Source organism: Panicum virgatum, chromosome 9K, assembly GCF_016808335.1.
Source record: "Panicum virgatum strain AP13 chromosome 9K, P.virgatum_v5, whole genome shotgun sequence".
NCBI lineage: Eukaryota > Viridiplantae > Streptophyta > Magnoliopsida > Poales > Poaceae > Panicum > Panicum virgatum.
In genome coordinates, this window is record NC_053144.1 from 49,057,255 (window position 1) to 49,068,731 (window position 11,477).

The 11,477-nt window shown below is 45.1% G+C and overlaps 2 protein-coding genes across 3 annotated transcripts; one reads left to right on the forward strand and one right to left on the reverse strand.

Moving 5' to 3' along the window:
- Positions 1 to 557: 557 nt before the first annotated feature.
- LOC120651919 (mitochondrial inner membrane protein OXA1-like) lies at positions 558 to 5,365 on the reverse strand. Its single transcript, XM_039929553.1, has 9 exons — positions 4,831 to 5,365; positions 4,648 to 4,738; positions 3,163 to 3,204; positions 3,003 to 3,061; positions 2,657 to 2,732; positions 2,432 to 2,563; positions 1,896 to 2,003; positions 1,136 to 1,190; positions 558 to 1,035 (listed from the first exon to the last, which is right to left on the reverse strand). The coding sequence occupies exons 1-9, from the start codon at positions 5,289 to 5,291 to the stop codon at positions 794 to 796; spliced, it is 1,266 nt and encodes a 421-aa protein (XP_039785487.1). The 5' UTR covers positions 5,292 to 5,365; the 3' UTR covers positions 558 to 793.
- A 575-nt stretch (positions 5,366 to 5,940) lies between these two features.
- LOC120648750 (actin-depolymerizing factor 10-like) lies at positions 5,941 to 7,838 on the forward strand. 2 transcript variants are annotated; one of them, XM_039925424.1, is made up of 3 exons: positions 5,941 to 6,088; positions 6,341 to 6,609; positions 7,357 to 7,838. In XM_039925424.1, the coding sequence occupies exons 1-3, from the start codon at positions 6,062 to 6,064 to the stop codon at positions 7,511 to 7,513; spliced, it is 453 nt and encodes a 150-aa protein (XP_039781358.1). In that variant the 5' UTR covers positions 5,941 to 6,061; the 3' UTR covers positions 7,514 to 7,838. The 2 variants fall into 2 exon arrangements, with proteins under 2 accessions (XP_039781358.1, XP_039781359.1); XM_039925425.1 differs by lacking the exon at positions 5,941 to 6,088 and adding an exon at positions 6,117 to 6,226.
- The last annotated feature ends 3,639 nt before the right edge of the window (positions 7,839 to 11,477 follow it).

Consider the following 11,477-nt stretch of genomic DNA (forward strand, 5'->3'; position numbering starts at 1 on the left):
GCATATACCACAACATTGACACGTATGATGACTGCCACATACAAACTTTCTCGCTACGGACGCATGGACGATCTGGGGACGTAAATTTGGTGAAAAACCCCTGGACCTTTGGTGAAATCAACCCACAGTCCATGAATGTCAATTTTACAAAAAAAACCCCAGTCTTTGTGAATGTCTACAAATGACCACTTGAACTTCAACGAAATTGACAGGCACTCTATTGATAGCAACTTTATGAAAAAAAACCCGCTGGTTCTTGGTGAAACCAATCTGCACTCGACGAACATCAAATTCACAGAAAACCCCCTAGAGTTTTGCGAAACCAACCCACTTAATGTGTATCTATGACGGGTTTAATCGCCTCGCACATTTACACACTGCATATACCACAGAATTTATACCACAGAATTTATAAGCACGGATATAAATTCACGACGGGCCTCTCGGGGGCGCCAAAGGCGCGGCATTTTTTTCTAGTGAAGTAGTACAATTTGAGGCTAGCTACTAGCCAGTCGCTAGCATTGTTAAACGGACCCTCTAGAATTTTTGGGTATTGCTTGTCCGTGAATTTTGGAGTATATATTCGTCTCAATCCTTGGGAGATGAACAGCAATATCAGCTACACAAGTTATGGGAATGCATTTTGTGTATGTCCGATTCTGTGTGTCAAAATTACTCTGCTTATTTCAACCCCGAAAAATGAAAATACAGCCTCAAGCGACGAAGAAAGAAAGCCTCCTAATGCAAAAATCTGACTTTTGGGCCCATATCAGGTGCCCATACGCCCACAAATTCACCTGTTTTTCCTTTTCCCCCTGGATTTCACTTTCTTTTCAAGATTTTTGACCTTATATCCAAGAGCAGCAGCATCAGGTTGCCCCAGAGCAGATCTCTGGGCTCCTGCAATTGCTACGGGTGACTCTACTGCAGGAGATCCACCTAACAAATTGAAGATTGGCCTTTTTGTTGCTGGCGAGGGCTCAGCTGCCAAAGGAGGAAGATTGAACAGCTTCCTCACAGCTGGCTGTCGGATAACTGAAAGAAAAGAAGATACGGAACACAAATTATGAGCTAAGACCGTGAAACAGAACACAAGTTAGAGCAATCAGGTCTTAAAGCATGGGATCCTACTCACCAATACCGTATGCAAGGGAAAATATGTTTGATGTGATCCAGTAACAAAAAATTCCCTGGAGGAAAGAAACACTATGAGTACAAAGTTTTTGAGTTCTGAGGAAATGGATGCACCATGTATCTAACACACAGTATGTCAGTGTCTAATCCTGTTTGCAAGTTCATTCAGTTCAGGGACAGCTAGTGCCATCAGGCAACGGTTAGTTTGTCAGGAGTCGGTCTGGCCAGTACTTGAGCTATTCTTCAGGTTTCAGTCAAAGTAGTTAGTTGTGCATGCATCCAGTGGATCATGCCTGAGTTTTAGGAGCCACTGGTGCCATGCTTACCTGGTCATTCAGACCTTATCAAGTTGTAAGTTTCAATTACAAACAAGAGGAGAGAATCATGTAAAAGATGCAGTTTCATCGCAGCACAAAAGTCCAAAGGGTTCTACTTGTTCTCTGACAACTTGCCTTATAGTCATTGATCTTATCAACACATTTTCTTCAGCCATAGTAAATGTAGTAAACTTGTTAAAATTCACACAATTTAAACCTATGAAGAGATAGGCATGTAGTACCTCTCACATTTTTGCTATAAGAAAAAAGCCTACCCATGTGTCTGTCACTTCGGATTTGAAGCATAAGCAACAACATACTCAAGTATTCCAAATCTTGATTGTTAACAAAATTGTGGTAAAGTGATTCACTGATTCATCTCAAAAAAGATATGATCAATGTAAAAAGATAAGAAACTATCAGCATAAAGCAATATTTTCATACCTTGGCAAAATTCATTGTAAATGGGACTGTCAAAAAAGCCATCCCTCTAGCAACGTTCTTCATTTTACCGGTCATAGGAGTTCCCTCCATTCCTTGTTGCAAGTTAAACTTCAATAGCATAATTATTTGTTAGAGTTAACTGTAGAATTGATAAACAAAATAGAAAACAGTAGAGGTTTTAGGTTTAAAAAATAGGCGGTCAGTAAGCAAGAAGAGAGAACCACAAAGCAGATAGTTTTAAGGATGCATGGCCGAACAGAGTGTAGTTACCCTGGTGAGTTTAAATGTTTAACAAACAAATGCATAATTGCTTATGGGGACCAGATGGTAGTAAATTCAGGTCCTGATTGAGAAACACATGCCATGAATATATGATCATCCACAACTGCTTGTGGAGGCTTCTATTTTAAAGGTGGAGGTAGTTTTTTTCCACTAGAGAAAAAAGTATTCAAGAATGCAATAGAGGTGCAGCAAATAAATTTAACAATGAAGAAAGGACAATCATAAAACTAAATCAAAACAGACAAAGTGCACACCTCCACTGTAGCGAAGGCGGTCAGTCCTGTTACCACAGGAAGGAGGTAAAGAGAATCTGGAGTCGTCAGATCAGTAAACCACAATGCTCCACCTCCTTTCATTGACGGGACCTTCTCAACCATGTTTGATATCTAAAATAGGAAGCAAATAAGAGTACTATACAAACTATTAAACTAAGGTGCAAAAAAGAATTGGAGTGGCAAGAAGATGTATGCGCAACTCACAGCGAAGAAAAAGCTCACGAACACTGGTCCTTGAATCAGAAGTCCTTTCATTGGAGCAAATGGACTAACACCATGCCTATAGTGGATGCAAAAAAGATCAAACAGGTTAATGAAAATGGAGCAAATGCATGGCCCACAACAGGGGGGGGGGATTTGTTATGAGCTTCAATTTTCAATTGTTTCCTCATGTACTCAATTCAGAGGAATAAAAGTGAGAATGTATTAACAAGCAAAAGTTATCAAACAGATATTGTGCCTATGAACAGTGTATATCAACCAGGAAATAAAAACTCAGTTTTAAATCATTGAAGTCTACATAACTAATAGTCTACTCACAATTACATACTTCTTGAATAGTGCGTCCATTTTAGCTTTTCCCTCCTGTGCTGATTTTAGATCCATGGTCTACATGATACAAACTTCAAAGGTTAAAGCATGGCACAAAATGCACTTGACTAACAATACAGTAAAAGCATAATTTAGATTAGCTAAGAACAAGATCTCACATCCGTCTGATCTTTAATGGCTTCCATCTCTGGCTTTATTGCCTGCAAATGGAGAAGTTTGAAAGAAGCAAAGAGTCATCTGAGAGTTATACCTAGGGAAAAATGTGATGAAAGTATGAAGCTCATATAACATAACACTAAGAAAGTAAGGAGCCAAATAAAGTGATTCAATGTAAATCATTACAAATGCCTTATGAAGTACCATCTATACAACATTAAGTCTTATTTTTCCAAATGAAGGTATTGCATTTCACTTGACCACTTAAAGGCACTAAATCAGAAATGGAACAACTTAACCCTTACAATTAGAGTTCCAATCAAACCAATGTTGTTTCTCATCAAGAACCAAATGTGTGATATGATTTGTCCAATATTTACTAATACTACAAAAAATATTTCAGAAAAATACTATGAACATACTTGTTTCGATAGATGCGACCTTATTGTTATATAGTAAACCAAATATACTTACTCCCTCAGTTCCAAATGTAAGCCATTTAGGACATAGATACCAATCTCTAATATGACACTTAAAAGTTTTTAATAAAAGCGTATTATTTTAATTAGAGAAAGGTATATACTGAAAATAATTTTTCATTATGAATTTAGGTATATCAACCATGTGTTATATATCTATGTAATATACATTGATGGACCAAATTAAAAAAGTTTGACCAACTAGAATCCTAGAATGAGCTACATTTAGAATCAAAATGCAGTAAAACATATAAGTGGTCGAAATTAGGATTTTTTAATGGCAGCAAAATGCGGGGAGCAAATATTTGTACAGGAGGGTGTACTATAAGACATTATCTAATAATCAAGTGAGAGAAATTAAGTCTCAAGTACTGACAGAAATGATGGCGGTACTTTGGTAAAACCAATGAATCACATGAAGGAGAAACAAGAAGCAATACACAGCAGTAAATACTAACTAGTAAGTACACTCATTTCTTTTCTTTTTTTCTGGGCAACAATAAGTATATCAACTAACACAACCCAAACATCTAAGAACCCCTGTGCATTCCAACAGATCACAATATCATATTCTGCATAGCCAAGTTTTATTATTTAATGAGCATTGGCAAACTTTAGTGTTCAACATTTTGAGGACAGGTACTAAAAAAAGCTATGCATGTGGTCAACCACCAAGAATCTACCCGTAGCCGAGCTTATGCTTAACCTTTTTTATTTATATAGTAATTGAAGTGCATAAAAGGTGTGATACGACAAGGTCTTGCACACTGCAAATCCATTATTGAGAACCTGATGGGGCATAATACTAGCCCTTTGATAGTGCAAGAAAACAAGATCGTGCCCATGACTACTTGGGAAACATTTTTCTCATCAAAATAACAAAATCTTTCCATGTTCCTATCATCGACTGAAATAGCTACACGATAAGCTTCACGATAAGTCCATGCATACACAAATAGTGAAAACAGGCTACAACGAGTTCAGTTAGATCCATTATGGGGACCTTACATTTAACTTCGTCATGGACTTCAACTGGTTCACAAGCAGCGGGATTGTCGCGGTCCGGATAATCAAAGTTGTCAGCGCGATGCACGCCCACCTAAACACACAGCAGCAGAAAAGGACAGGTAGCAAATCAAGCAGGCGATTAAAGTGAGATCCCGAACCTTACAGCTAAACCGCAAAGCTCACCAGTTCAGCCCAGTAAAGGTATGGACGGCGTCAATCAAGTGCTGAAGCGCGGCGACGGGGAGGAACGAGTCGGCAGCCGCGGCGGCCACCTCCCCCGGGAACGGCGCCGGCACCGCCGCCGCTGCCTCCGTTGCATCTGCAAGGACGCCCGCGGCATCGACCTCCGCGGCAGGGCTGGGCTCAAGGTCGGGGGTGGGGCCGGGGGCTGAGGAGGAGAAGCTGCGGCGGGTTGGCCCAGCAAGGTGGAGCGAGAAAGGGAGGAAGCCTAGGGTTTGGGCCGCTCCAGAACGGTGCTGGAACGGGGTGTCGAGCGGTGGGAGCGGGGCCGGGATCCCCGGCGACGAGCTCGCCTGGTCGTCGGGGGAGCGGGAGGTGAGCGCGTGGGGGACGCAGGGATGGACGCGGCGTGTGAGGTGGTGGGATATTCGCGCGGCGATGCTCCTCCGCGCGGCGAACGCCATGGCTGGGCTGATGGTGCGTGGCGTGGCGGCGCGCAGTGGTCGGAGCTGGCGAGGGAGCGCGTGAAGGCCGGAACCGGAAGCGTGTCTGCCCCGAGCAAAGCATGGGCTCTGCGATGGGCCCTATGGGCTTTCTCGGATTTAGTTGGCCGGGCTTTTTCCATTGCAACTGGGCTTTCACGGCCCATCCGAATCAGCTTCGGCCCGGGGAGGTCGGCGGAGATGGACGGCGCCTGATGGTGGCGTGGCACTGGCACGAAGATGGAAGAGATTTGGCTGGACGCGGCGAGCCGCCGCGCACGAATCCCTGGTATGACAGTAAAAATTTTGCAAAAAGAGAATTTTGTATTCACGAGTACTCATGAGTATTAAATGTAGTTTATTTACAAATTTTTTTAGAGATGGATATAATTTTACGAGCCGAATCTAATGAACCTAATTAATATATAATTAAATACAATGACCATGCTCTAATCATTGTCAAATTATGTAGTCAAAAATCTCATTAGGTATAATATTACTTCACTGCCTATGATTGTGGAGGTACTTTTATAATTAAACTTAATTTAATATTTCTAATTAGTAGTGAAAGTTGTAAAAAAATTTCACTCCAGACCGAACACAGCCGTACTCATCAATGCCTGCGCGCTCCTTCTTCGATTTCCAAAGCTAAAATAATCGGACCCATCTCCTCGGCCCGTGGGATCTTCCCCCTCCTCCGCCGCCCACGGATCAGCGCCACCGCGCCGGAAGACCGGGATTGTGACGGCCACATGGTGGCGGCGGCCGCGTTGCCATGGGTGAGTTCCCATGCCTCATCTCGTCTCCTATTAACCCCCGCCCCCCTGCGGCTTGCTCTCCCGCGCTTCAGATACGCAGCTTCTGATCAGTCCATCCCCGTCCGTCCATCCATGGAGGTTCTTGGGTTCGCGGCAATGGTTCTTTGACTTTCTGTTGCTACTTTTCTTTGCTCCCAATCTGGGCAAGCTGGTGGGCATGTTTGTTTGTCTGTTCGCGCTGGGCTGACGGGGAGGTGGTTCTTGGTTGTTCAGGGAGGCGGCTCGCCGGCGTGGGTCGACGTGCCGGAGCGGAGCAAAAGCGCCTTCATGGAGCTGAAGCGGAGGAAGGTGCACCGGTACGTTATCTTCAAGATCGACGACAGGAGGGAGGAGGTCGTCGTCGAGAAGACCGGCGCGCCGGGGGAGAGCTACGACGACTTCACGGCGTCGCTGCCGGCGGACGACTGCCGGTACGCCGTCTACGACCTGGATTTCGTCAGCGACGACAACTGCAGGAAGAGCAAGATTTTCTTCATCTCCTGGTTAGTGATTTCTTCCCCCGCCTCTGATTTTCTCGTCTCTTGAGCTTCTATGGCATGCGATTTGTTGGAGGAGCAATGTTCTGAATTCTCAATTCAATTGGTGCGTCCCCTGTCCAAACTCCAAAACCATATAATGCTCTGGACCTCTGGTCATACAGTAGCCGCGAGTGCTTCCAATGCGTCGGTTTAGACTTGACAAGGCTTTCTCCATTTTGACTCCTGCGTCTAGACATAGAACACATGATTATTGCAGCTGGACTTAGAACCAGGCAGGGCTGACAGCAGTTGTTACGCATTTTAGATTATCTGAAACTGTGAATTCGTGACATCATGATCTGTCCAAAGTGGTCACAATGTACTGGTTATAGTATGATTCAAGCGCATCGACTAGCATTATAGTTCTCCGTTAACTTCGAAAGTTTTGTAGGTTCATAACCATCAACACAACTGTTATGCTCGACAGACAGCACTTCCAGCTTTCAAAACAGTACTGAGTCACTGACAGTAGAATAAGTACAGATTGCATCTTGAAAGGCAGCAGTTACGCTTTCTACTTTCAGCAAGCAAATTAAGTTTCGAATTTGTGAAGTGCCAACGGGGGATTATAGTTTTAGAGCGGCCAGTGATTTCTCATGTTACTGCAAAACCTGAACTTAGTTTCAACAGGGTATTAAGTGAGGGAGTTTTCATTTCACAACTAAATTCTTATAGCATATTCATGTTAACAAGTGTCTTCTTTCCCTGCAGGTCTCCTTCAGATTCTCGCATCCGTGCGAAGACCATATACGCCGTGTCAAGGAATCAGTTCCGCCACGAGCTTGATGGGGTGCACTTCGAGATCCAAGCAACTGACCCTGACGACGTTGATCTGGAAGTTCTCAGGGGCCGTGCTACAAGGACCTGATTGACATAATCTTCGCTAGCTGGATGGTATTTGGTACTACACTTACATGCCAGTCGCTTAGAGATGCCTACCATGCTACCGAGGTAGCTCGTGTCAACTGATGTAGTAGAATATAGTAGGCTGCTGATCCACACCCGATTCAGCATGCGGTGTTTCTTTTTTTTTTTTTCTTTCTTCTTTGAGGTAGCACCTCTGCCACTCTGTGATTGTCTAACTAGATAAGTTCCCTGGACCTTACATCTAATTATGTAGGAGTAGTACGTAGTATCTTTCTGCTGGACTGCTGCTATGCCAATATAATTGTGTTTCGGACTGGGTTTGAACCGCCGTGGTTTCAGTACTTTCTTACCTGGTTGCTTTTCCTTCAGTGGTGCGTAGGCTACCTTTCAGTTGCTGGTGCGAACGAATGACAGAAACGTTGATCATGGAGGCGTCGTTTTTACGGATCGATCGTGGAACCTTTCATCTACTCCCCGCCCGTGCACGTTGGCACGGACAGCACCCGTCACCCGGCTCTTTTTTCCGCACCGGGACAAGACGCGTCGAGCCAGCCGGGCCGGCGAGCCGAAGCTCTGGTCTGCAGCGACCGGTCCGGCGGTCCCTACCGCTTTCTCCGCGGCCAATCGCAGTAGGCGACGGAGAGTGCTGAGGAGTCACGAGAAGAGGAGCTCCGCCGCGCGTCCACCACGCCGCCGGCCGTAACCACTAACCATTTCTGAACCTTCACCGCGCGCCTACAACCGATGATCGCCCAGAGATGGCAACCGGATGACACGGCAGAAGTGGAAGGTACCGTAGCAGCGACGTTCCTCAAGTCGGCAACTGGGCAGCGGGCTACGTGTCGGGAGCGCAGGTATGAAGAGGACTCCACCGGTCTGCTAGTTTGTGAGGTCGCCACAGTATTTCTACCGCTGCCAAGCCAAATTGCGGTTCGCAGCGTATGGACTGTCGTTGGTTTCAATGGTTTAGGGCCGGCTATTATAGGTTTTGTACATGCTGTCTTCTAGTATCACGTATCAGTCTGTTCTGCTGCAATCAGCCAACAGTATTTTCTCTCACTAAATCAGCACCAGCCACCAATACTTTTTTCTCACAACAAATCAGCAGTCATCCACCAACCATAGCCAGAGTCTGGGCTAAATTTGTTGAAGCAGTTGTAGCAAAAAAAAAAAACAGGTAGCGTATGGTTCGAGGATCAATCACAGCGCCACAACGGTAGTAGTATAAACATTAAATTCTATACCACATCATCATTTATGCTGCCACCAATATTTTTTTCTCACAACAAATCAGCAGTCATCCACCAACCATAGCCAGAGTCTGGGCTAAATTTGTTGAAGCAGTTGTAGCAAAAAAAAAACAGGTAGCGTATGGTTCGAGGATCAATCACAGCGCCACAAACGGTAGTAGTATAAACATTAAATTCTATACCACATCATCATTTATGCTGACATGGTGAGAGGAGAGAAGGGAGAAATTTCATAAGATGAGAGAGGAGTTTCATCCCTATAAAACTCAACTGCCGCAGTTATCTAGTTTTCAGTCTAACCGTGATATGAAACTATGCATTGAGACTTATTGATATAACGGTATTAAATACCACCCACCGGGCTCCTGGCTCTCGCCTAATCCCACCTCACCACGGCGTTCCCGGCATCCACGGCTATCCGCCGTCCAAGTTCGGCACCACGGCACCAGCGTTCCGTTCAGGAAGAGTCGAAGCCCGCGAAAAAGCGCCAATGACACCAAGGAAGCAGGGGAAGTCCGGAAGTGCATGTCCGCAGGGGCGGATTCAAAGGGGACTAGGCCCCTCTACCTTTTTAAAATCAATGAATACCCCCTAAACCCTTTGGGATGAAAAATGAAGAGAAATGAAGAGAAAGAAAAAGAAAGGGGAGATGAGCCCCCTTTACATGTATGAGTTAGATTCGTCACTGTACGTCCGTGTTAGCCTCAACCGCATGATGCAACGTGTGGACTTGGTAAGCAATGTTGTGAAGTATTTCGAGACACGAAGAACACCTCAACGACAAATTGGTAAACATACAGGTGAATAAGAACTTTTACATGAACACATAGAAGCGTACACAAGTGACAACAGTTTATTCCTATGAGGACCTCCACGAGACGATGATATTGCTTTTTTTAATATAATATATACACTCACATACACGCGCACACAATTACTCTGAATACACTTGCACAACTTTACCCTACGAGCCTTTTTAAGAAACTGAATCAACAAATTTTCGAGATTGATGAAATCACCATAAATGCCTCATTATCAACGAACACATCATCTACTTCTGAAACAAGAACAACGGTTAAAGTTCGAAATAAATTTAGAAATACATGAGCAACCATGCCGATTCGAGATGTAAGTCAAATAGTCAATAAGATTGTTATTGCCACTGTGGTCAATTCTAGATGGTCTCGCATAACAGCTTGTTAACAACATGGCAACATGGTAAGTGACTAAGTGTGTGTGTTTCACACAAAGAACTATTCTTTGTTCAACCAATCGATGTACACTATCGAGCAGGCGTTATGCCTCCTCCGTTGGCTGATGATATCGTCGACCCGGTAGCTGTTCTTTGATCGCTAGCAAATAGCACGTTTGGCTAAGAGTAAATATTATAACAGGCTAAAAATGAATTTTGTTTTGATTCTTGATCCTTCCGTTAGTTTGTCAAGCTAACGATGTTAAAAAAGCAATAGAAAATGACTCTTTTACCCATGGCACCAAATGAAACACTATAGCAGCATACAGTAGGCTCGAAACAATAGGCAGCCTAAAATACGCTTGTATGATTTTATTGTACGCAGCTATAGTATTTCATTTGGCGCTAGGGGTAAAAGAGTCATTTCGTGTTGCTTTTAGTACCATTACATTGTCAAAATGAACGGAAGGGCCAAAAGGCAAAATGAAATTCATTTTTAGACCAAATAAACAAGTTCAATCGAAAAGAGATCCAGAAACTAAGCTCTAATTTACTCTTCAATGGAAGAGGGCGGAGGGCGGAGGCGTTACGCATGACCGCAACGTCTGTCCGTGCGTTTGAAATGCAACTCCAGTTACAATGCGCCGTGCCCGTGGCCCCGTGGTAGAAAGTTCGCCGGAGACCGGAATGCAGCCGTCGCGTTCGCGGTTGGGGGACTTGGGGCAGCACATGTACGGATGCACCGCGCGGTGGCATGGACCCCGGAAAAGACCAGCGCCCAGCATCCCCGGCGGCCGCCGCGACGACCAGCACCAGCCGCCAGCGCTGTGGTCGTCGTCGCGTCGTCGCCGCTCACCGAACGTCGTGGCCGCCCGGTCCCGTGCCCGATCACAATGGCCCCGTTTGTTTTGGTAGCCGCTAGTGAATAATGATATTTTGACTGTTTATTATGGTGTCAAATAAAGTCAGTTTATAAAATCAACTCCAGAACCCCGCGACAGTGACCCTGAAGAATCTAATGAGGTCATTGATGCACGATTATAAGGTGGTTACTGTAGCATCACTGTAGCAAATCATCGATTAATTACCGTTATTAGATTCGTCGTGAAAAATTACACCCATCTCTAATTTTTTTTTATAAATAGACTTCATTCAGTCCTTCGTGCGAGAAAAATTCTCTTCTACCGCTAAGATTCTAGCGCGAATGCAAACAAGGCCAATCACACAGAGTCACAGACGACAGCAGCAGTCAAGTCACCAGGCCAGGCCCAAGCCAAAAGGCAGTTTTGACACGCGACGAGACGCGTCGAACCCCAGCCGGCCCGCCCCGGCCGGCGAAGCGCAAGCGCCGAGTGCGACCGCGACAGCGCGCACGCCACGGCACGGCACGCGGCACGCCAAGCCACAACCCACAAGCCAGCAACCGAGAGCGAGAGCCGAGAGGGCACGCACGGTTCAAAACGCCGCGGGGGCGGGGCTCACAGTCTCACAGGTAGAGACGCGGCCCCAAAAGCCCCGGTTCC

Bases quoted from the DNA above. Each gene is read 5' to 3' on its own strand.
- LOC120648750 (XM_039925424.1), top strand. From the start codon at position 6,062: ATGGTGGCGGCGGCCGCGTTGCCATGG. The intron at 6,089-6,340 runs GTGAGTTCCCAT...TTGGTTGTTCAG, and splicing joins CGGCGGCCGCGTTGCCATGG to GGAGGCGGCTCGCCGGCGTG. The intron at 6,610-7,356 runs GTTAGTGATTTC...CTTTCCCTGCAG, and splicing joins AAGATTTTCTTCATCTCCTG to GTCTCCTTCAGATTCTCGCA.
- LOC120651919 (XM_039929553.1), bottom strand. From the start codon at position 5,291: ATGGCGTTCGCCGCGCGGAGGAGCATCGCCGCGCGAATATCCCACCAC. The intron at 4,739-4,830 runs GTGAGCTTTGCG...CTGTGTGTTTAG, and splicing joins ACCTTTACTGGGCTGAACTG to GTGGGCGTGCATCGCGCTGA. The intron at 3,205-4,647 runs GTAAGGTCCCCA...CTCCATTTGCAG, and splicing joins AGTCCATGACGAAGTTAAAT to GCAATAAAGCCAGAGATGGA.